Source organism: Macaca mulatta, chromosome 19 (assembly GCF_049350105.2).
Source record: "Macaca mulatta isolate MMU2019108-1 chromosome 19, T2T-MMU8v2.0, whole genome shotgun sequence".
Taxonomy (NCBI): Eukaryota; Metazoa; Chordata; class Mammalia; order Primates; family Cercopithecidae; genus Macaca; species Macaca mulatta.
The window spans coordinates 49,233,852-49,260,084 of NC_133424.1; the positions used below are offsets into that span (position 1 = coordinate 49,233,852).

Below are 26,233 nucleotides of genomic sequence, written 5' to 3' on the forward strand. Positions count from 1 at the left end.
TAGCTGGGCGTGGTGGCCAGTGCCTGTAATCCCAGCTACTCGGGAGGCTGAGGCAGGAGAATCGCTTGACCCAGGAGGTTGCAGTGAGCCAAGATCACACCACTGCGCTCTAGCCTGGGTGCCAGAGCAAGATTCTGTATCAAAAAAAAAAAAAAATATGTACATATAACCAACAAAGGATTACTACCTTGCATATGTAAAGAATTTCCAAGGCAGGTGGATCACGAGGTCAGGAGTTCGAGACCAGCCTGGCCAACATGATGAAACCCTGTCTCTGCTAAAAATACAAAACAATGAGCTGAGCATGGTGGTGCTCACCTGTAATTCCAGCTACTTGGGAGGCTGAGACAGGAGAATCACTTGAACCCTGGGTGGTGGAGGTTGCAGTGAGCTGAGATCACACCACTGCACTCCAGCCTGGGCGACAGAGCGAGACCCCATCTCAAAAAGGGAAAAAAAAAGATAGTCAAACTCATAAAAAAATGGGTGAAGGAGGCCAGGCATGGTGGCTCACACCTATCATCTCACTATCATCCCAGCACTTTGAGAGGCTGAGGCAGGAGGATCACTTGAGGCCAGGAGTTCAAGACCACCCTGGATGCTGTAGCAAGACCTGAAAAAAAAAAAAAAATTAGCCAAGCATGGTGATGCACACCTGTAGTCCTAGCTACTTGGGAGGCTGAAGCGGGAGGATGGCTTCAACCCAGGAGTTCGAGGTTATAGTGAGCTATGATCATGCCATTGCACTTTAGCCTGGGTGACAGGGATGGAGGGAAATGGGATATTGTACGGCTTCAGTGAGGCTCTCAGAACGGTGTCTGGCACATAGTATGTGCTGAGATGTATTCTCTGTTACTGAGTGTTGAACTCCAAGGCATAAATTGATGGGGTCATGCCCTGGGTGAGCAGACAGGCTGGCAGAGGGGCCGGATTCTTTAGGCCCTGGCCTGAGTCACTCCTAACCACTGGTGTGTCTCCTGTTTTCCTACAGAGCCTTTGTGGCATGTGCCCGCCCAGGCCAGGCTCTCAGCCATAGCCGGAAGCAGCGGGAACAAGCACCCGTCCAGGCAGGATGCAGCAGGCAAAGATTCCCCCAACAGGCATTCCAAAGTGAGTCTGGGCAACACCCTGCCCCACTGGGGGAGCCAGGCCTACCTGGGTGTGGCCTGGGAGCTTCATACTTGGGCACATCCTCCACCTCTGCCACCTTCCACTCAGCAGAGGAGCTGAATACTTGGTCTGGAGTTGGAAACAACCAGGTTCACATTCTGGCTCCAGCCCTCGTCAGCAGTCATCTTAGGCAAATCTCTTACCTCCTCGAGCTGCAGTTTCCTCTTTGTTCCATCAGTCATGGTAAATCAGCTGCTGTAACAGACAGCCCCGAATCTCAGTGACCTCATACAGTAGAAGTTGATTTCCCTCTCCTTTAACAGCACAGTGCAGGTATTCAGTGAGCATCTACCCACCATCCACATGGTGATTCAGAGCCCGGGCTCCCTCCCTCTTGTGGCTCTGCTCTTCCGCAGAGGTTCCAAGCCCTCTGCTAGGTCCCTGCATCTTTCCAACAGTGGAGGTGAGTGAGAGAAAAGATCATGTGGGAGGTGTTTTTTAGCCCAGGCCTGGAAATGGCATGAATCACTTCCATTCCATCATGTGGCCACACCTAACTGCAAGGGAGGCTGGGAAATGTAGTCTTACATGTCCCAGGAAGCCTGGGAAATGTAGTCCTGTGTGTCCAGGAGGAGTAGATGGTTTACAGGGGCTCTTGGCAATCTCTTTGTATCCATTCATTCAGTGGGTGTTTGACAAGCCCTTACAACACTCCAGGCATTGGGACCATGATGATGAAGAGGACAGACCAGCCCTGTCCTCAGGAAGCTGACTTCCCAGTGGGGGCAGCAAGCCGTAAGAAGATAAACAGATCTGTTGTATAAGAAAAAGCGCAGGCTAGGCATGGTGGCTCACGCCTGTAATCCCAGCACTTTGGGAGGCCAAGGCGGACAGATCACCTGCAGTCAGGAGTTCGAGACCAGCCTGGGCAACCTAATAAAACCCCATCTCTACTAAAAATACAAAAATTAGCCAGGTGTGGTGGCAGGCACCTGTAATCCCAGCTCCTTGGAAGGCTGAGGCATGAGAATAGCTTGAACCCAGGAAGCGGAGGCTGCAGTAAGCCGAGATTGCACCACTGCCCTCCAGCCTGGGCGACAAAGCGAGACTCCATCTCAAAAAAAAAAAAAAAAAAGAATGAAAAGAAAACGCACAGTCCAAGGGAGAGAGTGACAAGCACTGCATCTCGAGGATGACGTGGTCAGAGAGGGCCTTTGAGGGGGTGACCTTTGAGCAGAAATCTGGAGTGAAGGAAGGAGCAGCCCGCGAAGATCCCTCAGGGAAGAGCATTGCAGGCAGAGGGAGCAGCAGGTGCAGAGGCCCTGAGGGGGAGTGCCCAGTGTGTTCAGAGAACAGCAAGGGGGCCACCATGGCCGCAGCAACGTGATCAGGAGGGAGGGGAGATGACGTCGGAAACCGGGACCCAAGCATCAAAGCCCCGTGGGCCGTGGTGGGAACTCTCACTTGTGCCTGGAGTAAGATGGAGCCACAGGTGGGGGACATAATGTAACTCAGGTGTTCCCAGCCTCCCACTGGCTGCGCATGGGGAATAAACGGGGATGAGGGTGCAGAGAGACCAGGGAGGAGGCTGCTGCACTGGCCCCGGGGAGAGGACAGGACAGGCACGGACAGGACCAGGCGGAGCCGTGGAGCAGGAAGTGACAGGTCCCGGATCTGTGTTGAGGACGCAGGCAGCAGGGTTTGCTGTTGGGCTGGACATGAGTGAGAGCAAAAGCGGGGTCAAGGTGAGTCCACGGCTCTTGGCAGGGGCAGCTGAAAGCATGGCTGGAGTCACTGAGACAGGGAAGATGGTGCCGAGCTCAGTCTTAAATTCTCTGAGTCTGAGGTGTGGGAAGCACGTTCTGTGCGTGATGTCATTTGTTCCTCCGAGCAGTCCCGTTAGGCAGGCTTACTATCACCCTCCACTGTACAGATGTGGAAACTGAGGCAAAGGGACGTTAAATCACTTGCCCAAGGTAACACAGCCAGTAGATGAGAAGCCAGGATTTGAAGCTGTCTGGTCCCAGGGTTCAGGCCCAGGCGGAGGGAGGACCCAGCGAGGGAAGATGCGCCCCTGCCCTGGAGTCTGGGAATGACATGCTTCTCTTGCCCCTCAGGGAGAACCTCAGTACTCAAGTCATTCCAGCAGCAACACCCTCTCCAGCAACGCATCCAGCAGCCACAGTGACGACCGCTGGTTCGACCCCCTGGACCCCCTGGAGCCGGAGCAAGACCCCCTCTCTAAGGGTGGCTCCAGCGACAGTGGCATCGACACCACCCTCTACACCTCCAGCCCCAGCTGCATGTCCCTGGCCAAGGCTCCACGGCCCGCCAAGCCACACAAGCCCCCTGGAAGTATGGGCCTTTGTGGCGGGGGTCGCGAGGCCGCCGGGAGGTCCCACCACACAGACAGGCGGCGGGAGGTCTCCCCTGCCCCCACAGTTGCTGGCCAAAGCAAGGGCTACCGACCGAAGCTGTACTCCTCCGGCTCCAGCACCCCCACGGGACTGGCAGGGGGCAGCCGAGACCCACCGAGGCAGCCCAGGTAAGCTCTTGAACCTAGTCTGGGTTCTGGCCACTTTCCACTTCTGCCAGTTGTACTTCTAGGGTCCTGATGGCGGGGTTCTCCTCCCCAGAAACACACTCACGGATGCATGCGCCTAGTCACTGGTTTGCTGACAGAATTGGGGTGCTCATGGACCTCTGCCTTATTGCCCATCCATCAGCCTTCAGGGACCCCAGGTGGAAGGAAAGAAACCCCTGGCCTTCCGTCTGTTTTCATCTGTCTCTGGTTCTCTCTGACCCCCTGTCTCTTTTTTCTTTGCTCTCTGCTGAGACCAAAAGTTTGTATGCTTTCTCAAGGGTCACAGACTGTATCTGTTAGAGTGCATTTGACTGGAGGCAATAGGAAACCTGACCCACTATGGCTTAAACAAATAGAGGTGTAACAAACAGTCCCCTGACATGAAGTCCAGGGAGGGCACAGCCAGGTTAGTGATGCGGCTCATGGAGAGCCTCAAGGATTGGCGCTCTGTATCTCCCTGCGCGGCATCTTTACCGTGCTGGCTCATGTCTCCCTGCCTTGAGATGGAGCTGTGGTGTCTGTCGAGTGGCAGTCGGGGGCAGAGAACAGAGGGAAAGGTGGCAGCCTCCAAGCACCTTTCCCTTCCTATGGAGAAAGCAAGCACTTTCCCAGAACCCCCTTCAGCAGCTGGCGTCACGGGGCCATCCCAGCTACAAGGAGGTCTGGAAGGTCATGGTTTGGCCTTCCAGGCTCTACAGTATAGGGCGATGGTCCCCAAAGAAGCCGTCGAAGGCTTGTTCAGCCCAGCTGCTGGGCCCCACCCAGAGTTTCTGATTCAGTAGGTCGGAGCGGGAGACCTGAGAACACGCATTGGTGTTTTTTGTTTGTTTGTTTTTTAGATGGAGTTTCATTCTGTTCACCAGGCTGGAGTGCAGTGGTGCGGTCTCGGGCTCACTGCACCCTCCACCTCCCAGGATCAAGCGATTCTCCTGCCTCGGCCTCCCGAGTTGCTGAGATTACAGGTGCCCACCACCATGCCCAACTAATTTTTGTATTTTTATATTTTTAGTAGAGACAGGGTTTCACCATGTTGGCCAGGCTGGTCTCAACTCCTGACCTCAAGCGATCCGCCCACCTCAGCCTCCCAAAGTGCTGGGATCACAGGTGTAAGCCACCATGCCTGGCTGAGAATATGCATTAAGTTCTCAGTAGATGCTGATGCTGCTGGTCCCAGAGACCACACTTTGAGAGCCGCTGGTAGAGAGGCAGACAGGAGTAAGAGAGAAAGAGCAGGCATTGGCCGGGCGTGGTGGCTCACGCCTGTAATCCCAGCACTTTGGGAGTCCAAGGCGGGTGAATCACGAGGTCAGGAGATCGAGACTATCCTGGCCAACGTGGTGAAACCCCGTCTCTACTGAAATACAAAAAAATTAGCCAGGCATGGTGGCGGGCGCCTGTAGTTCCAGCTACTCGGGAGGCTGAGGCAGGAGAATCGCTTGAACCCAGGAGGCAGAGGTTGCAGTGAGCCGAGATTGCGCCACTGCACTCCAGCCTGGCAACAGAGTGAGACTCTATCTCAAAAAAAAAAAAAAAAAAAAAGCAGGCATTGGCCTGCCAGCAGCCTGGAGTCCCGACCACACACACTGACGTTCTGATGGAGGCGGTGAGCCACCTTCTAGAAAAGGGCACAGAGATGGGAAAAGTATTTCACACAAACAGAGCTCAGCCTCATCCTTGGACCCCCTTAGGGTGCTGCGACCCCAGCAGGGCTTGCTGTGCTGTAGTGTTCAGTGCCAGCCCCTGAGTCCACAGCTCTACATCCCTTCCTGACCATGCCTGAGGTGGGCTAACCTGAATCCCCGATTCCTATCAGGGCTCAGAACCTGGTTGGTGCAGGGATCTTCCTCTCCAGTGGCTCCCTAAACCCTTTGCCAGTCCTCAAACCCCAGCCTCTCTCCACACAGGACACCTACACGCAGGCAGCCAACTCAGACTTCTGACCACAGTCTGCAGTAGAATTGTGTCCATCTACACAGAAATATTTATGTTTAAAAAAAAAATGGCTTTGTGCCATGGCTTACACCTGTAATCCCAGCACTTTGGGAGACCAAGGCAGGCAGATCACAAGGTCAAGAGATTGAGACCATCCTGGCCAACATGATGAAACCCCATCTCTACTAAAAATACGAAAATTAGTTGGGCGTGGTGGTGCACACCTGTAGTCCCAGCTACTTGGCAGGCTGAGGCAGGAGAATCGCTTGAATCCGGGAGGCAGAGGTTGCAGTGAGCAAAGATCACACCACTGCATTCCAGTCTGGCGACAGAGCGAGACTCTGTCTCAAAAAAAAAAAAAAAAAAAAAAAGGTGAAGCGGTGGTTTCCAAAATAATTCTTAATCTGTGTGTGATACACTTTGATCCAGTCTACTGTATCTAAAAATGTTTAATGCCAATCAATCCCCACTCAAATGATGTCATGGCTTACAGTGTTCTCTGACAGATTTGAAAACTGCTGTGTTTGAGTGACTGTAATGTCAGCACTTCCCCGGGCACACCGTGATCCAAGGATCTCCTTGCGTCAAAGAGCCAGAAGAGGGGCTGAAGGAGGAAAGAGGAGATAGAGAGAGAGACTGTCTGAGTGTTTTAGATCTCTGTTCATCTCCCTAGACAAGTGGCTGTTTGTTTTTTAGAAACAGGTCCCGCTCTGTCACCCAGGCTGGGGTGCACCAGTACAATCATAGCTCACTGCAGCCTCGAACTCCTGGGCTCAAGTGTTTCTCTCGCCTCAGCACCCCCAAGTAGCTGAGACTACAGGTGCGCACCCCCAGGCTCAGCTAATTTTTTAAGTTCGTTAGTAGAGAAATGGTCTCACTATGTTGCTCAGGCTGGTCTCAAACTCCTGGGCTCAAGGGATCCTCCTACCTAGACCTCTCAAAAGTGCTGGGATTACAGGCATGAGCCACCACACCTGGTGACGAGTACCTCTTAATCTTTTGAACACATGGGCTCTTTTGAATGGCTCATTCATTCATTCATTTATTCCATTCATAAGTATTCTTAGGGATTTGCTCTGTCCCAGACACTGTGCTGGGAACTGAGAGAAATCACAAGCACATTTGGATGAGGCCCCCAGGCCTCCCCACCGTCCAATGAGGGAAACAGATGAGAATCAGATTGTCACTGAGACGAATGAATAACTGTGCCCACTGGGGTCGAGCGCGGTGGCTTACGCCTATAAACCCAGCACTTTGGGAGGCCAAGGTGGGAGGATCACCTGAGGTCAGGAGTTCAAGACCAGCCTGGCCAACATGGTGAAACCCCGTCTCTACTAAAAATACAAAAATTAGCCAGGCATGGTGGTGGGCGCCTGTTATCCCAGCTACTCGGGAGGCTGAGGCAGGAGAATCACTTGAACCTGAGAGGTGGAGGGTGCAGTGAGCCGAGACTACACCACTGCACTCCAGCCTGGGGAATAGAATGAGACTCCATCTAAAACAAAAACAAAAACAAAAACAACCAATGCGTTCACTCCAGCCTGGGTGACAGAGGAAACTCTGTCTCAAAAATTAAATAAATAAATAAATAAAACACTGTGGGGAGGGGGGAACCTGTCCCACGAAGAGGGACATGAGACCAAGAAAGTCTACACCAGGGGTCTCAGATCTCCGTTGTGGTAGCCCCCGTTCCAGGCACGGAACTACCACCTTAGTGAACCCAAACAACTGGGAGGATTTGAAATCCGAGACATAAAGACAGCCAGGCCTGGAGTAGACTGTGGCTGAGATGGGAGGGTGGGTATGAAATCATCCTGTGTCTAAGGAAAGGATCTGCTGAACCCAGAAATGAAAGGAATGAAATGGGAGAGGAGCCCGCTGCAAAAGAGGGCCCTGCGGTTGGGAGCTTTAATTTGCATACAGACAATTGATGCTAATTGCAAATCATTCTTATCTACTCATTAAAGCTGCTTCCTGAAGTTTTCTCCTAGGCAACCAGGCTTGAGAGTGGCGCAGCATTTCCCAAAATGGGGTGCTTGAGGTGATTTGGGTGGTGCGGGGAGGAAAATATTTTATTTTAAATGGATATATGCTTGCTTTAATGAGTATTAGAAAAAACTGTTTGCAACTCACCCCCTGATTTTACAGACACCACCTTGGACAAGTCAAGGAGAAAATAAAATGAGTTGATTTAAAGAACTATATCCAGGCTGGGCTCCATGGCTCACGCCTGTAATCCCAGTACTCTGGGAGGCCAAGGCCAGGGGTTCCAGACCAGCCTGACCAACATGGTAAAACCCCGTATCTACTGAAAATACAAAAATTAGCCAGGCATGGTGGCGCATGCCTGTGGTCCCAGCTCTTCTGGAGGCTGAGGCGGGAGAATCGCTTGAGCCTGGGAGGCAGAGGTTGCAGTGAGCTGAGATCGTGCCGCTGCACTTCAGCCTCAGCAACAGAGCAAGACTCAGTCTCAGAAAAAAAAAAAAAGAAACATATCCATGTGGATAAGAGTGTGACCTTCAGTGTCAGCCCACCTGCGTTCAATCCCTCCCTCAGCCACTTCTTGGCTGTGTATCCCCCGGGCAAGTGACTGAACTTCTCTGGGCCTCAGTTTCCTCATCTGTAAAACTAGGGATAAACCACATCCCTACCTCATAGGGATGTGGTGAAGATTGAATGTACCCTTAGAACAGTGCTTAGACTTGAAGACTGCCTGTCGGAATCATGGGGTATGAGGGGGTATTTGAAAAACACACAAAAATGAGGCCTTGCCTCAGATTCACAAAATCAGAATATCTCCCCTGGTCCAAGCCCTGTTACAGGCAGTGTTGGGGGCACAGCAGTGACTGAGGGAGCCCCAGTCCTGCCTGACAGATGCATTCCCAGAGACAGCCCAGAGGGGTCAGGTCAAGATAGGGGAGGCCCAGGCAGAGGGGTCAGGGTCAGGGTGGGGGGCCCAGGCTGAGGGATCAGGGCTGGGATACAAGGGAGCCAGGAAGAGGAGTCAGGGTAAGATGAGGGGGCACAGGTAGAGGGGCCAGGGTGGGATGGAGGGGGGCCAGGCAGACAGATTGCGGCCATGATGGAGGGGTACAGGGAACGTGGGAGCCCAAAGGGGGCCTCCCCTAACCCAGTCGTGGGAGGGGCCGCTCCGTTGCGGGAGAGGCTTACCAGGAGAGTCTGAGCTAGCCAGGGGAGTCAGGAGGGAAAAGCAGTCCAGACGAAGTGGTGGCTCCCACCGTCCGTCTCACCCTACCTCCCTCCATTGGCCTCCCACAGTCTTCCATTTTCCATTTCAATGGGCGCAAGTTCCCTGGATGGCCACAGAGCCACCTGCTCAGAGTCAGACCTGGGTTCAAGTGGCCACACGTGCCTCCGCTTCCCATGGCGGCCACACTGTGCTGTGCAGTGGGCGGCCCAGCAGCCCCTGCGTGTGCTGTCGTCAGCACGTGCCCCTGGGCTGGAGTGACAGCTTGCTCCCCAGCCTCTGCCTGGAAGGCAGGCACCTGTGTTTGAACAGGCCCCGCACAAGTGCTCAGTGACTGCCCTGTGTCGATCTCCACAGATCTCCACAGCACGCCGTGGCATAGAACTCGGCATTTATTCACGCAGTGAGTGCCTGCTGCGCACCGGGGCCTCTGCAGGGAGCTGGAATGGTCAGACCAGACCCCGGCCATCCTGGCACGGACGGAGGCCCATGGGAAACAGCTAGCAAATAATGCCAAAAGCCAGGAATGAATTGTGCCAGGGGACAGCCTTCAGACACGGGTGGGGTCTGAGGGTGGATGGGATGCAGGGCTGGAGGAGGTGTCAAATCTAGCCTAGGGCCAGGGATAATGTCCCCGAACAAGGGTCAGGAGGGTCACGTCTGCCAAGGATGAGGGGGACAGGGAGGAGGGAGCGGATGAAGAGGAGGGGGGTTCAGTGGGGCGGAGAGGCATTCATCTGGGATGCAGTTATACGGATGTTTGCTCAGTTTTTTAAATTGTGTGTATATACACAACATATATATAGACACACACACATTCTGGGCCTCAATATATGTTGTGAACCTCAATATGTGTATATACAACTATATATATATACACACTAGGTTTTTTTAAAGTATGCTGAATTCCTCATTCAGATGAGTGTATATATAACTATTTACCATTAAAAAAACAACCAGAAGGGAAAGATGAGGCATGGAGGAAGTATGTCTATAAACTGGAGTCGCATGTGCAGAGCCCCTGAGGTGGGGAGGAGGGTGGCATCGTCAGGCCACTGAACACAGGCCCCTTGGCTCAAGTATAGAAATTGTGGCTGGGCACAGTGGCTCATGCCTGTAATCCCAGCACTTTGGGAGGCCAAGGCAGGAGCGTCACTTGAGGCCAGGAGTTTGAGACCAGCCTGGGCAGCATAGACCCACTTCTATCCCCCAACCAAACTGCTTTTTTTTTTTTTTTCTTTTTGGGATGGAGTTTTGCTCTTGTTGCCCAGGCTGGAGTGCAGTGGCGCAATCTCAGCTCACTCCCAGGTTCAAGCGATTCTCCTGCCTCATCCTCCCGAGTAGCTGGGATTACAGGCCACCACACCCAACTAATTTTTGTATTTATAGTAGAGACAGGGTTTCACCATGTTGGCCAGGCTAGTCTCGAACTCCTGCCCTCGGGTGACCCACCCACCTTGGCTTCCCAAAGTGCTGAGATTACAGGCATGAGCCATCATGCTTGGCCAAAATTTTTTTTTAATTAGCTGGGTATGGCAGTAGGCTCCTGCAGTCCCAGCTACTCAAGAGGCTGAGGTGAGAGGATCACTTGAGCCTGGTAGTTCGAGACTGCAGTGGGCTGTGATTGCACCACTGCACTCCGTCCTGGGTAACTAATTGACACCCTCTTGATCAATCAATCACTCCATCCTAGGTGACAAAGCAAGACCCTGTAGGTAGGTAGGTAGGTAGGTAGGTAGGTAGGTAGGTAGATAGATAGATAGATAGATAGATAGATAGATAGATAGATAGATAGATAGATAGATAGATAGATAGATAGATAGACAGACAGATAGACAGATGGATAGACAGACAGATAGATGGATGGATAGATAGATGGATAGATAGATAGATGGATAGAGACATAGATAGGGCAGTCAGTGGGAGGTTGTGGAAGTCAGCAGTGGCCAGAACATTCAGGGCCCTACCAGCTCCTTTATGGAGTTTGGATCTCATCTTAAGAGCAGCGAGGGTAATGCGGGTGGATTTGTCTTCCAAAATATGGTGCTGGCGGTGAGACAGGAGGCAAAGTCTGAGGGGGCTGAGGCTTGGATCTGCATGGGAGGACGTGGGCCTGAGCTGGAGGACAGAGCAATTGTGGATGTGGCGGCAGGCGGCATTGCCAGGAAATAAGCCAGGAGGGAGATGCAGGCCTGGGGCACAGCCAGCAAGCCATGTGAGAGTCCAGGGTGACTGCCACGTGTCTGGAGACTGCTGTGGCCTGGGAGCGCCTGAGGCGTTTGTGAGAAGAGGAGGCAGGGTGGGGCAGCCAGGGGGGACCGATTCTTCCAGTCACTGACCTTTGCAGCACCCACTCTGTGCCAGGTGTCATTCCAGACACAGTGGTGCAGCAGCATGCCTCCCTTATGGAGCTGTCATTCTCCTGGAGACAGGACAAGACAGACAGACAGCCGAACCACCATGGAGCATGCCGGCAGGTGATAAGTGCTGGGGAGGAAAGGCAAACAGAGTGGGTCTCCAGGAAGGCTTCTCGGAGGAGGTGATGCATTGTAGGAAGCCAGGGTGAGATGCAGGCAGTGGAAACAGATGTCCAGACCCTGAGGGTGAATTTATTCGCAGTGCTCCAGAAATGGTCAGGCGGCCAGAGGGGCTGAAGCAGGTGTGACGGGGGAGAGTGGCAGGAGCCTGGTTCTGGTGGGCATATTGACCACAGTCAGATGCTGGGATTTGGTTCCAAGGGACATGGGAGCCATGGGAGGCATTTGAGCACATCATCTGACTTAATGTTTTTAAAAAGATTACTGTGGGCTGGGCACGGTGGCTCACACCTGTAATCCCAGCACTTTGGGAGGCTGAGGCAGGCAGATCACTTGAGCCCAGGAGTTCAAGACCAGCCTGGGCAACATGACAAAACCCCATGTCTACAAAAAATTAGCTGGGTGTGGTGGCACACGCGTGTTTGGGAGCCTGAGGTCGGAGGATTGCTTGAGCCCGGGAAGTGGAGGCTACAGTGAGCCGAGATCACATCACGGCACTCAGCCTGGGTGACAAAGCAAGACCCTATCTCAAAAAATGATAATAAAATGTAAAACTAAAAACTAGAAAGGATCACTGTGGGCTACTCTGGAGAGGACAGACTGTCTTGGGCAGCGGGAGGATGGTGAGCAACATTCAAAGACTGCCAGGAGAGGGATGGGTCCTGACACGCCCAAGCAGGGAGCCCCCACCCACTCCCTTCCCCGGGCTACGGCCCTCGCCGTGGAAGCCGCTGCAGCCTGTAGCAGCTTGTGCCCATCGATGACCTCACAGATGCTCCCTCCAGACATTCGTCATGGGAGCCCAGCTGCCAGGCATGCTGCCAGGCGCCAGCGCCTGCCGTGGGCACCGCGGTGGGCTGAGTGACCCTGGGCAGGCAGCCACCTGGCCCTCGCCCTCTCCTGAGGCAGCGCACACTCCCGAGCTTTCTGGGCTTCCAGAGCAATTTGTCAGAGCTGTTAAGAGCAGTCAGAGGCTCTCGGCTCCACGTGGAGCTGACGCAGCCGCAGCCGGGCGTTCCCAGGCAGGCAGGAAGCACGTGGCCTTGCTTCCCCAGGCTGTGCCAGGAGTCCCTGGGATGCCCTTCTGGGGGCACAGCCCTGAAAGGTAATCTGAGGGCCTGAAGATCCACCGGGGCCCACCCTGCCTGTGTTAGGTCACCCGAGACCGAGACCTCCTCAGGGAGTCACAGTCATAGTCAGCTTGGGAAGAGGAACCCAGGGAGCCAGGCAGAGATCTGTGGGCAGGGAGCAGTGCAAAGGTTCCGAGGTAGAAGCATTTCTGGTGTATTTGAGGATAGCTTCTGCATGGCTGGAGCAGAGTGAAGGAGAGGGAGTGTGGAGGAGCTGGGGGCAGACGCGGGCCCCTGAGGGAAGGGCTCTGGGTCTTACCAGAGTGAGGTGGAACCCTGAGAGAGTCCCGATCTGATTCTCATGTTCTCAGGATCTCTCTGGCTGTGTTTTGAGGCTGGGGAAGGATGCAGGAGGGAGGGGGAGCCAGGAGGAGGCCGCTCTGATGATACAGGTGGCAGTGGTTGGTGGAGGTAGCGCGCAGTGGCTGGATTGGGATTTCTGTTGAATCTCTCACCTAGACCCTCTCTCTGTCCACTTTCTGAAGGCCCGTTGCTTCTGCCCCGCAGGCCACAGGGTGATGTGGCCGCTCACGGCTCCTACACCGGAGCACAATTCCAGCCACACGCAGGGACAAATTGGCTCTTCAGCCCACGACACATGTCAGGGAGAGAAAGCAAGACTGGTCCGGAGTGAAGGCCAAGTGGCTAGGGGCCCGCAGGGTGTGTGGGTGAGCAGTGTGACTTCAGGGCTCTGCTTCTGACTGCCTGTGTCTGCATCCCAGCTCCACCTTTTACCCCAGCTGTGTTATCTCCATCAACCCCCTTAGGTGCTCTGAGGCTCAATGTCCTCATCTGTAAAATGGGTGTAATAATAGGATCTGTCGGCCAGGCATAGTGGCCCATGCCTGTAATCCCAGCACTTTGGGAGGCTGAGGCAGGCGGATCACCTGAGGTCAGGAGTTTGAGACCAGCCTGGCCAGCGTGATGAAACCCCACCTCTACTAAAAATACAAAAATTAGCCACATGTGGTGGTGGGCACCTGTATTCCCAGATACTCGAGAGGCTGAGGTGAGAGAATCACTTGAACCTGGGAGGCAGAGGTTGCAGTGAGCCGAGAGGGTACCACTGCACTCCAGCCTGGGTGACAGAGCTAGACTCTGTCTCTCAAAAAAAAAAAAAAAAAAAAAAAAAATTGGATCCATCATCTAAGGTTGTGAGGGTGAACTGAGACCATGAGTTTAAAGCTCTTATTACAGGGCCGGAGACATAGCTGGGCTCAAGTGTATCAGCTGCTGCTGTATTTTATTCTCATGTATTATGTATTAATATTTATCATTAACAATTGTTGTCACTGGGAGTACAGAATAGTGGTTAAAAGTATCATCTCTCAAGCCAGACTACCTGTGTCTACGTCCTGGCTCTTATCCCCCTATAGCTACATCATTTGGGGCAAGTTATTTCATCTCCCTGGGCCTCCGTTTCCCCAACCTGGAACATGGGAGTGGTGGTAGTTCCTGTCTCGGGGTTGCCACGGCGGCTAAGTGAGGTGACGCATATAAGATGCTTAGAACAAGACCAGGCAGCCTCCATGGGCTCGGAGTGGTCAGCACCGTCACTGTCACGGCCACCTACTGTGCCACTGCTCCTCTTCCTGCAGGCAGGGACCACAGCTCGCTCTCTGAGAGCCTGTCACCCACCCAGGACCACCCGTCGGTCCCCTTCAGAGTCCCCAGGCTGAACAGACCAAAAGCATTGCACACACTTATGCAGCTGGTATGATTTCTCTACCCAGCCTCTGGTTTTTCAGCTTTTTTGAAAGCATAAATCCTTTGACTCCAACAAAATGATAAATGCTCCCCTAAGCTGTCAAACAGGTAAATGCATAGCCTCTCTGGTTGAAGGTGAGGATGGGAGCACAGAGCAGGATGCCTGCCCCTCCCCTGCTACCACCACTGCTGTCTGAGCCCAGAGCCCAGGGACCCCACCACCACCTCCCTGGGACCTGCAGCTCCCTGGTTCCTCCTCGGGACTCAGTGCTGAGCACTTAGCACATAGGATCTCATGAGGCAGGTGCTGTCATTGCCTCATTTCTCAGAGGAGGAAACTGAGGCTCACTGAAGGGAATAGACCCCATCCAAGTTGGCCAGTGTGTTGACTGGAGCCAGGATTGGAACCTGGGTCAGGTGGACAGCAAAGCCCACACTATCTTGCCCCAGTTTTCAAGTTGATACTGAGGCTTCAGGAGAACGCATGGGCACACTGACGCTCCAGAAAGAATGTTCAGGCCGGGAGCTGTGGCTCATGCCTGTAATCCCAGCACTTTGGGAAGCCGAGGCGGGCGGATCAGGAGGTCAGAAGTTCGAGACCAGCCTGGAGAAACCCTGTCTCTACTAAAAATACAAAAATTAGCTGGGCATAGTGGTGGGTGCCTGTAATCCCAGCTACTCAGGAGGCTGAGGCAGGAGAATCACTTGAACCCAGGAGGCGGAGGTTGCAGTGAGCCCAGATCGCGCTACTGCACGCCAGCCTGGGTGACAGAGCGAGACTCTGTCTCAAAAAAAAAAAAAGAATGTTCACTCTGTCCATTGGCAGGTGGGGTCAGAACTCACACCTGTAATCGCAGCATTTGGGCCAGTTGAGGCAGGGGGATCGCTTGAGTCCAGGAGTTCTAAACCAACTGGGGCAACGTAGCAAGACCCCATCTCTAAAAAACAAAGTTTAAAAATTAACTGGTTGAACATGCATATAGTCCCAGATACTCAGGAGGTTGAAGTGGGAGGATCGCTTGAGCCCAAGAGTTCAACACTGCAGTGAACTATGATTTCACTGCTGCACTCCAGCCTGGTTGACAGAACAAGACCCTGTCTCTTAAAAAAAAGAACTCCACTAGGCTGGGTGCAGTGGCTCACGCCTGTAATCCCAGCACTTTGGGAGGCCGAGGTGGGCGGATCACGAGGTCAGGAGATCGAGACCATCCTGGCTAACAGGGTGAAACCCAATCTCTACTAAAAATACAAAAATTGGCTGGGCATGGTGGCGGGCGCCTATAATCCCAGCTGCTTGGGAGGCTGAGACAGGAGAATGGCATGAACCTGGGAGGCGCAGGTTGCAGTGAGCCGAGGTAGTGCCACTGCACTCCAGCCTGGGCAACAGAGCAAGACTCCGTCCCCCCCCAAAAAAAAGAAAAACTCCACCCGGTGGAACAGGCATTCACTGATGCCACTGAGAAATGACCGAGCATGGTGCCTGGCACCTGGCAGGGCTCGTGGCCCATGGGGTGTCGGGGAGGGGGCGCCCACCCACCTCAGAGGGCTGGGTGGAGTTGCACAGCATATTCATGGAAGTTATTATTTTGCCAAGGCCGTGCTGGGCTAGCAGAGTTTGAAGACAGGGACAGTCATGGGAATGCTTTAGGGCTGTAAGCAGCAAAATCCCAGCTCAGTTGGCGGACACTTATTAATTAATTTTTTTTTTTTTTTTGAGACAATCTTGCTCTGTCGCTCAGGCTGAAGTGCAGTGGTGCGATCTTGGCTCACCGCAACCTCTGCCTCCCAGGTGATTCTCCTGCCTCAGCCTCCTGAGTAACTGGGATTACAGGTGCACACCACCACACTTGGCTCATTTTTTTGTTTGTTTGTTTTTTGTATTTTTTAGTACAGATGGGGTTTCACCATGTTGGCCAGGCTGATCTCGAACTCCTGACCTTAGGTGATCCATTCGCCTCAGCCTCCCAAAGTGCTAAGATTACAGGCGTGAGCCACCCCGCCCAGCTGGCCACTTCCTTTTTACCCTGTGCCATTTATACAGTTTAATTAGACTTTTTAGGGGTTTTTTTTGTTTGTTTTATTTTGTTTTTGTTTGTTTTTGAGTGATGGGGACTCTGTCACCCAAGCTGGAATCCAGTGGCACAGTCCTGCCTCACTGCAGTCTCAAACCCCTGGGTTCAAGCGATTCTCCCACCTCAGGCTTCCAAGTAGCTGGGACTACAAGCATGTGCCACTCTGCCCAGCTTAATTTGGCTTTTATTCTGTACATGTTCCCCATCATTACTACTTCCAGAGATAATCCATTAGTGTACACTCCTCCAGAGATTTTTCTCCAAACCTTTACCAACCCAGTTCTTTCAAACATACCACTTAACCCTTACCTTGTGTGATATACAATGACTTTTTTAAAATTCTGGTTTATTTTGCCAGATGCAGTGGCTCACACCTGTAATCCCAGCTCTCAGAGAGGCAGAGGCAGGAGGATAGCTTGAGCCCAGGAATTCGAGACCTGCCTGGACAATATAGTGAGACCCCGTTCTCCATAAAAAGAAAAAAAAGGCCGGGCGCGGTGGCTCAAGCCTGTAATCCTAGCACTTTGGGAGGCAGAGGTAGGCAGATCATGAGGACAGGAGATTGAGACCATCATGGCTAACGCGGTGAAACCCCGTCTCTACTAAACATACAAAACAATTAGCCGGGCGTGGTGGCGGGCGCCTGTAGTCCCAGCTACTCGGGAGGCTGAGGCAGGAGAATGGCGTGAATCGGGGAGGCGGAGGTTGCGGTGAGCCGAGATCGCGCCACTGCACTCCAGCCTGGGTGACACAGCGAGACTCCGTCTCAAAAAAAAAAAAAAAGAAAAAGAAAAGACAAAAAAAAGTGTAAAATTCCAGTTTATTTCTTCTTTTCTCTATATATACGTGTGTGTATATCTGTCTATCTATCTATCTATCTATCTATATATATATATATATATATATATATTTTTTTTTTTTTTTTTTTTTTTACCTTAAGAACACAGAGTGGGCCGGGCGCGGTGGCTCAAGCCTGTAATCCCAGCACTTTGAGAGGCCGAGACGGGCGGATCATGAGGTCAGGAGATCGAGACCATCCTGGGTAACCCGGTGAAACCCCGTCTCTACAAAAAATACAAAAAACTAGCCGGGCGAGGTGGCAGGCGCCTGTAGTCCCAGCTACTCGGGAGGCTAAGGCAGGAGAATGGCATAAACCCGGGAGGCGGAGCTTGCAGTGAGCTGAGATCTGGCCACTGCACTCCAGCCTGGGCGACAGAGCAAGACTCCGTCTCAAAAAAAAAAAAGGGCCGGGCGCGGTGGCTCAAGCCTGTAATCCCAGCACTTTGGGAGGCCGAGACGGGCGGATCACGAGGTCAAGAGATCGAGACCATCCTGGCGAACACGGTGAAACCCCGTCTCTACTAAATAGTACAAAAAACTAGCTGGGCGAGGTGGTGGGCGCCTGTAGTCCCAGCTACTCGGGAGGCTGAGGCAGGAGAATGGCGGGAACCCGGGAGGCAGAGCTTGCAGTGAGCTGAGATCCGGCCACTGCACTCCAGCCTGGGTGACAGAGCGAGACTCGTCTCAAAAAAAAAAAAAAAAAAAAAACACAGAGTGATGTTTTGTACCATGCATCGTTTCCATTTACTATAGCTCAGACCACCTGTCCTCATACGTAAACAGAGATTGACCTCTTTCTTTGCACTGGCTGCATGGTTTTCTTTTTCTTTTTTTTTTTTTTTTTTTTTTTTTTTTTGAGATGGAGTCTCACTCTGTCGCCCAGGCTGGAGTGCAGTGGCGCGATCTCGGCTCACTGCAACCTCCGCCTCCCTGATTCACGCCATTCTCCTGCCTCAGCCTCCCGAGTAGCTGGGACTACAGGCGCCCGCCACCACGCCCGGCTAATTGTTTTGTATGTTTAGTAGAGACGGGGTTTCACCGCGTTAGCCATGATGGTCTCAATCTCCTGTCCTCATGATCTGCCCACCTCTGCCTCCCAAAGTGCTAGGATTACAAGCGTGAGCCACTGCGCCCAGCTGCATAGTTTTCGATCATAAGGATACACTTGTGGCAGGGTGTGGTGGCTCATGCCTGTGATACCAGCATCTTGGGAGGTCGAGGCAGGTGGATCACTTGAGGCCAGAAGTTCAAGACTAGCCTGACCAATATGGTGAAACCCCGTCTCTACTAAAAATAACAAAAATTATCCAGGTGTGGTGGTGCATACCTATAATCCCAGCTACTCGGGAGGCTGAGGCACGAGAATCACTTGAACCCCGGAGGCGCGGAGGCTGCAGTGAGCCGAGATTGCACCACTGCATTCCAGCCTGGCCATTTCCAACTTTTCCTGATTATAAACAGTACTACAGAGACCATCCTCATACCTGCCTGTGTGTGCTTGTGCAGGCCTTTTTTTTTGCCGTTTGTTTGTTTGTTTGTTTGTTTGAGTAGCTAAGACTACAGGCATGTGCCACTATTCCCAGCTACTTTTATTTTTCTGTGGAGATGGGGTCTCTAGGGTTGAGCATGGTGCCTCACAACTGTAATCCTAGCACTTTGGGAGGCTGGGGTAGGAGGATCATTTGAGCCCAAGAGTTCAAGACCAGCCTGGGCAACGTAGCAATACCCCATCCCTATTTAAAAAACAAGAGAGAGAGAGAGAGAGAGTTAGGGTCTCTACAACATTCCTGGGCTCCAGCAGTTCTCCCACCTCAGCCTCCCAGAGTGCTGGGATTACAGCATGAGCCACCGTTCCCGGCCTTGTGCAGGCTTCTCTATTGCATGGATTTCTGGGAGGCCAAATGTTAAGCTGAGGCCAGTCATCCTTCAGTTCTCAGCTCTGATGCTCTTGTCTCCTGGAGAAAGCATTCCTGACCATTCTGGTTTTTTTTAATTTTATTATTATTTTTATTTTTTGAGACAGAGTCTTGCTCTGTCACCCGGGGTGGGGTACAGTGGTGCAATCTCCGCTCACTGCAACCGCTGCCTCCCAGGTTCACGCCTTCTCCTGCCTTAGCCTCCTGAGTAGCTGGGACTACAGGCACACGCCACCACGCCCGGCTAATTTTTTGTATTTGTAGTAGAGACGGGGTTTCACTGTGTTAACCAGGATGGTCTCGATCTCCTGACCTCATGATCCACCGGCCTCGGCCTCCCAAAGTGCTGGGATTACAGGCGTGAGCCGCTGCACCAGGCCTCATTCCTGACCATTCTTGGTGTTACATGCTTCAGTAGTTCCCTGGACATCTCCTCACCAATGCATACTCTTTGCCCCATTGATAGATGTTGCTAAATTGTAGAAAGCATTACATAGTTGCTGTTTGTATCCAGGCTGACAATCCCTGCCTTTTGATGGGAGTGTTTAAACCATTCACTTTAAATATAATTATTACTGCTAATGGTTGGTTTTGCATTAGCCATTTTGCTATTTGTTTTCTGTATGTCTACTATATTTCTTGCTTCTCTGTTCTTCCTTACTGCCTTATTATGTAGTAAATAAATATAATTTCAGGCCAGATGTGGTGGCTCACACCTGTAATCCCAGCACTTTGGGAGGCCCAGGCGGGCATATCACCTGAGGTCAGGAGTTCGAGACCAGCCTGGCCAGCATGGCAAAACCCTGTCTCTACTAAAAATACAAAAATTTAGCCGGGCATGGTGGCCTGCACCCATAATCTCATCTACTCGGGAGGCTGAGGCAGGAGAATTGCTTGAGCCAGGGAGGCGGAGGTTGTAGTGTAGTGGGCCAAGGCTGCACCACTGCCTTCCAGCCTAAGTGACAGAGTGAGACTCTGTTCCAAAAGTTAAAAATAAAAAATATATATAATTTAGTATAACATTTGGATTCTACTCTTGTTTAACTATCTTTTTAGTTATTATAATGTGCATCTATCAGTGCAATTCAGGTTAATACTAAATTCCAATAAAATATAAAACTTTTCTCCAATATTGTACTATTTCCTTCTCCCTTTTTTGTGCTCTGTTTATCAGATATATTATATCCATATATGTTTTAACCCAGCAGTGTAGTATTATAATTATTGCCTTATACAGTCTTACATCTTTAAGGAAGTTAAGAGAAGAAATAAGAAAGCATATACTTATAGAATCCTATTTTAAAGCACAGTTTGCCATCTTGGGCTATTCATTTCTGTCTACTGACTCAGGTCATTGTCTAGAGTCATTTCTTTCAACCTGAGGACTTTTTTGTTTTTCTTTTTTTGAGACGGAGTCTTGCTCTGTCACCTAGACTAGAGTACAATGGCGCAATCTCAGCTCACTGCAACCTCTGCCTCCTGGGTTCAAGCAATTCTCCTGCCTTAGCCTCCTGAGTAGCTGAGATTACAGGTGCCTGCCACCACTCCATTGATTTTTGTATTTTTAGTAGAGTTGGGGTTTCGCCATGTTGGCCAGGCTGGTCTTGATCTCCTGACAGGTGATCCACCTGCCTTGGCTTCCCAAAGGGCTGGGATTAACCGGAGGAGTTTTAAAATTATTTTGTATCAGGCAGATATGCTAGCAACAAATTCTCTCCATCTCTGTTTATAAAGGAATATCTTTCTGCTGCCTTCATTTTTCAAGGATGGTTTTCCTGGATATAGAATTCCTGGTTAACGGTTGTTTTCTTTCAGCACTTTAAAAATTACTTTTTATTTCATTCTTTTAAATGAGAAGTCAACAGTTAATTGTATTTTTTTTTTCTTTTTTATAGAAATGGGGTCTCATTATGTTTCCCAGGCTGGTTTCCAACTCCTGGGCTCAAGGGATCTTCCCGTCTCGGCCTCCCAAAGTGCTGGGATTATAGGCCTGTTAATTGTATTGATGCTCCCCTATATGTGATGCATCATCTTGAAGCTTTCAAGATGTTTATGTTAGCGTTTAACTTTCTTTTTATTTTTATTTATTTATTTATTTATGTAATTTTTTTTTTGAGACAGAGTTTCACTCCTGTTGCCCAGGCTGGAGTGCAATGGCGTAATGGTGTGATCTCGGCTCACCGCAACCTCCGCCTCCCAGGTTCAAGGGATTCTCCTGCCTCAGCCTCCCGAGTGGCTGGGATTACAGGGGGGCGCCACCATGCCCGGCTAATTTTTTTGTATTTTAGTAAAGATGGGGTTTCTCCATGTTGATCAGACTGGTCTCAAATTTCTGACCTCAGGTGATCCGCCCGCCTCGGCCTCCCAAAGTGCTGAGATTACAGGCGTGAGCCACCGCGCCCGGCCAGCATTTAACTTTCAACTCTTTTTCTAGGTGTGAATCTCTGTATTTTTCCTACTTGGTGTTTGTTGAGCTTCTTAGATGTGTAATGTTTTTCATCAGATTAAAGAAGTTTCCAACCATTACTTCTTCAAATATTTCTTCTGCCCCTTCTCTCCTCTCCTTCCAAAGTTCCTGATGCACATATGTTGGTACCCTTCATACCGTCCCAAAGTTTCTGTCCCGGAAGAGCTTCTTCATTCACTGAGCTGGGAACGGGTGGGGAGAGGACAAAATGGGACGAATTTCCTCTATTCTTGCCTAAAGTTCAGTTTCTCGAGCATAAATGCCTCTCAAATTGTCGTACGTGTTTGGTCAGTTTTCAGAGTACTGAAATGGTTGTTTGTGGTCAATTTTGTCATCTCTGGGGAGAAGATTTGCCAGTCTTCTCATTTGACTATAGTCAAAAAGTACCATCCTGTGATACTGCTAAATTAACCCTCAAAAAGGATTTATTAACTTATATATATATAATCCTAGCTGGGTGTGGTGGCACACACCCGTGTTCCCAGCTACTTAGGAAGCTGAGGTGGGAGGATCACCTGAACCCAGGAATTTGAGGCCAGCCTGGGCAACATAGTGAGACGTTGTCTCTTTAAATAAACAAAAAACCAATAATCCTCCCACCCATCCCCCCACCCCCCGCAGAATGCCCCCTTTTATATACATATGTGTATGTCTTTGCATAGAAAAAGGTTGAGCAGGCGCAGTGGCTCACGCCTATAATCCCAACACTTTGGGAGGCTGAGTTGGGTGATCATCTGAGGTTAGGAGTTTGACACCTGCCTGGCCAACATGGTGAAACGCTGTCTCTACTAAAAATACAAAAAATTTAACTGGGTGTGGTGGCACACATCTGTAATCCCTGCTATTAGGGAGGTTGAGGCAGGAGAATCGCTTGAACTCAGGAGACTGAGGATGGAGTGAGCCGAGATTGCACCACTGCACTCTGGCCTGGGTAACAGAGTGAGACTCTGTCTCAAAAAAAAAAAAAGAAAAAGGTTAAGGGCCAGGCCCAGTGATGGGAACATAGCGAAACCCCATCTCTACGAAAATTAGCCAGGCATAGTGGTGCATGCCGGTAGTCGCAGCTACTCAGAGGCTGAGGTGGGATGATCACTTGAGGCTGGGAGGTCAAGCCTGCGGTGAGTTGAGACCGCGCCACTGCATTCCAGCCTGGGTGACAGAGTGAGACCCTGTCTCGAAAAAAAAAGAGAGAGAAAAGTTAGGAACGAAAAAGCGCAAACTATAAGCCATAGTTCCCTCTAGAGATGAGCAGGAGGTTGGATCCCCACCTTTAGCTGCATAGGTTGTACCAAGGAGACTGGAGTGAATTTTTCAGATTCCCATAGAGGAACCAAATGTGCTAGAAGGCCATCCTCGGGTGGGATTGGGTGCTGTGCAGGCAACCTTGCCTTTTCTACAGATAGGCGTCTGTATTGTTGGAATTTTCCACAGCGGTAATATATTTGTGTCTCTCTTGTGCAAATGAACCTTTTTGATTCCCAGGAGTAAACTTCAATAGTGCTGTCTTGCCAAATGTGGAATGGATTTGGTTTTTTTATCTCTCTCATTTTTGTTTTGCAGTGACATGGGCTCGAGGGTTGGCTACCCCGCTCAGGTTTACAAAACTGCCAGTGCAGAGACTCCTCGGCCCTCCCAGCTGGCCCAGCCCAGCCCCTTCCAGCTCTCCGCCTCCGTCCCCAAGTCCTTCTTCTCCAAGCAGCCTGTGCGCAATAAGCACCCAACAGGGTGGAAGAGAACGGAGGAGCCCCCACCACGGCCACTCCCCTTCAGTGACCCAAAGAAGTAAGTGCCTGGACGTCCAGCAAGGCGCTCGCCAGATCCACACCAGGGCGTCTCGGGGGCGGAAAGAGGGTGATGCCACATGCTGTCGTTGTACAGATGACTGTGAGCCAGTGTACACACTGGGGCTGCAGCTGCGAACAGGACAGGCGGGAACCCCTCTTAGGGAGCTGGCATTCCAACTGGGGTGACCAACAGTAAATGGAATGAATAGAGAAGCACGCAGTAGGTCCATGGCGGTTAGCCCTGTGCCGCATCCGGGTGAGGAACATTCCAGACAGGAGTAGCAGCTGCAAAGGTCCTGAGGCAGTGAGTGACACGGTTGCCTGCAGGCAGGCTGGGGTGGCTGGAACAGTTTGGGCCAGGGGAGGGTGTGGGGACATGAGGTCAGGGAGGGATGGGGACAGAACGCGGAGGGTCTTGCAGGCCACGTGGAAGGGGCTTGGTGTTTGCCCTGAGTGACATGGAGCCACGGGAGGGCATGGAGCAGAGATGGGGCAGGATCTAAATTGGGCGTTCCAGGGTCTCTGTGGCTGCGTGTGGGGAGCAGCCTGCGAGGAGCAGGGAGGAGCTGCTGTCGTGGTCCAGGCGGAGACGAGGGGGCGGGAGCAGGGTGGGGGGCGGAGAGGGTGAGAAGAGGGCGGTTCCGGATAGATTATCTGAAATGGAGCAGACGGGGCTTGCTGGCAGAGTGGATGTGGTGTGAGAGAAAGAGAGGGGTTGAGGATGATGCCGTGCCTTGAAGCCCGGAGGATAGACTTGCCTTGAGTGGGGAGCAGTCTTGGGGAAGGCACAGTAGTTCAATCCTGGATGCTTCGGTGTGAGATTCGCAGGAGACATCCAGACGGAGGCGTCGGGGAGGCCCTTGAGTAAGGAATCCCGAATTCAGTGGAGAGGTCAGGCTGGAGGGAGAACTTTGGGTATTAATCAGCCTAGAGCTGCGAGGCTGGAAGAGCACCTAAGGCAGGGTGTGGATAGAGAACTGTGGGACTGAGACTGAAACCCCGTGGCGTTGAGCCAAAGTGAGAAACCGGGGAAGGAGGTGGGGCAGGGAAGGCGGGGAGGTGCAGAGGCGGGCCAGGGGAGGCGGAGCTCAGGCGAGGAGGCGGGGCCCAGGCCAGGGTGATGAGCCTGAGAACTGACTATATAGGGTTAAGCCTCCCAGAGGTCTCTCGAGGGTTCAGGAGAAAAGGGTGAGGCAGAATTGAGGAGCTGTGTGAGCAGTTCATTTGGGGCATTTTACTTTAAAGTGAAAGAGGAGAGGGGTGTGCAGTTGAGAAAGAGTTTTGTTTTTCACTTGGAGGATACAGGAGCTACCATTTCCTGAGCACTCGCCACATCTAGGTTCATTCTAAGTGGTTTGATGCAAATGAATTTACTGGATCCCGCAACAGCTCCATGGGGGTGGACCTGTCCTCCCCCCATCCCACCGCCGTTTTTGTTTTTTGTTTTTTGTTTTTTGTTTTGAGACGGAGTTTCACTCTTGTTGCCCTGGCTGGAGTGCAATGGTGCTATCTCGGCTCACTACCACCTCTACCTCTCGGGTTCTAGTGATTCTCCAGCCTCAGCCTCCCGAGTAGCTGGGGTTACAGGTGTGCGCCACCACGCCCGGCTAATTTTGTATTTTTAGTAGAGACAGGGTTTCACAATGTTAGGCTGGTCTCAAACTCCTGGCCTCAAGTGATCTGTCCGCCTGAGCCTCCCAAAGTGCAGGGATTACAGGCATGAGCCGCTGTGCCTGGCCCCTGTCCTCCCCCTTTTACAGATGAGGCAGCTGAGGCCCAGAGTCACACAGCTGATGAGAGATGCAGCCTGGATCAGAGCCCAGGAAGCCTGGATCAAGGCTCATGTCTCTTGAGTGAGGGGCTCTGCCCTCCTCCATCCTGTTCTTTTTAGTGTCGTCTTTCATGACCTAGATGGAGACATTCAAATCGGGGGATGACACAGAGCTTGGAGGGAGAGACGTGTCAGGAGACAGAAACTGTCCCGGGAGATATCAGCAGGCGAGTGTGCTGAGCTCACGCTGAGAGCCAGAGGGGATTCTGAAAACTAGACTGATGATTAAAACTGCTTAAAACCCCAGCAGCCTCCCATGCTCCCGGGATTAATGATGCAGGCTCACATTGACTACGCACGTTTTATACCAGGCGCCGTGTTCTTTGCCCAAACTCCCGCTCAGACCCTGGATGATCTGTCCCTCACCTCTGCCCTCATTCCCGTCCACTCTCCCCTCCTCGCTCTGTTCCAGCCACACTGGCCTCTTGCTCCTCCTCACACTCTCCACATCGAGGCACACCCCAGGGCCTTTGCACTGGCTCTCAATGCTGCCTGCAGTGAGCTCCCTCCAGATCTTGTGGGGTGCAGCTCACGAGGACTCGCTCTAATGCCACCCCCTCACACAGGTCCTCCTGGCCTTCAGTAGCCCAGGCTGTCATTCCGTGTCGCTGTACTCTGTTCCACATCCTGTGTCCCCCATGGGAAATAGGTTCTGCCATCTTGGTCACAAGGCACTTGTAACGTGCCCGGCACACAGGGCATGCTCCATCCTGAACATAAGACGCGTGGATCTCGTTTGATTCTCACGGCGAACCCAATAAGTAGATACTATAAGGCCCCCACTTTTCAGTGTGCCCCAAGTTGGGCCCTGCTGAACCCTGTTACCCTCCTCAACAATCACCCGTGCACACTGCTTCCTCTGCCATGAACCCCCCAACCCACACCCCCACTCTAGGCTCACTCCTGCCCACCCATGTTAATTTGCTGGGGCAGCCGCAACAAAGTACCACACCCTAAGTGGCTTAAACTACAGAAATGTACCATCTCACCGTTGTGGAGGCCAGAAGTCCAAGGTCCAGGCGTTGACAGGGTGGTTCCCTCCAAGGGCGGTGAGGGAGAACCTGTTCCTGGCCTCCCTCCTAGCAGCCAGTGGGTGCCAACACGTAGATGCATCA

At 52.0% G+C, this 26,233-nt stretch overlaps 2 protein-coding genes across 9 annotated transcripts in view; both read left to right on the forward strand.

Annotated features, from left to right (window-relative positions):
- SIPA1L3 (signal induced proliferation associated 1 like 3) overlaps positions 1 to 26,233 on the forward strand; it is a 308,912-nt gene that overhangs the window by 259,221 nt on the left and 23,458 nt on the right. For all 8 annotated transcript variants that reach the window (XM_028839531.2, XM_028839535.2, XM_077982387.1 and 5 more), the window contains 3 exons: positions 992 to 1,110; positions 3,228 to 3,655; positions 23,064 to 23,285. In XM_028839531.2, coding sequence (XP_028695364.2) covers positions 992 to 1,110; positions 3,228 to 3,655; positions 23,064 to 23,285 — 769 coding nt within the window. The remainder of the gene's footprint in view (positions 1 to 991; positions 1,111 to 3,227; positions 3,656 to 23,063; positions 23,286 to 26,233) is intronic.
- Positions 1 to 26,233, forward strand: part of C19H19orf33 (chromosome 19 C19orf33 homolog) — a 231,429-nt gene that overhangs the window by 78,481 nt on the left and 126,715 nt on the right. The window lies entirely within an intron of this gene.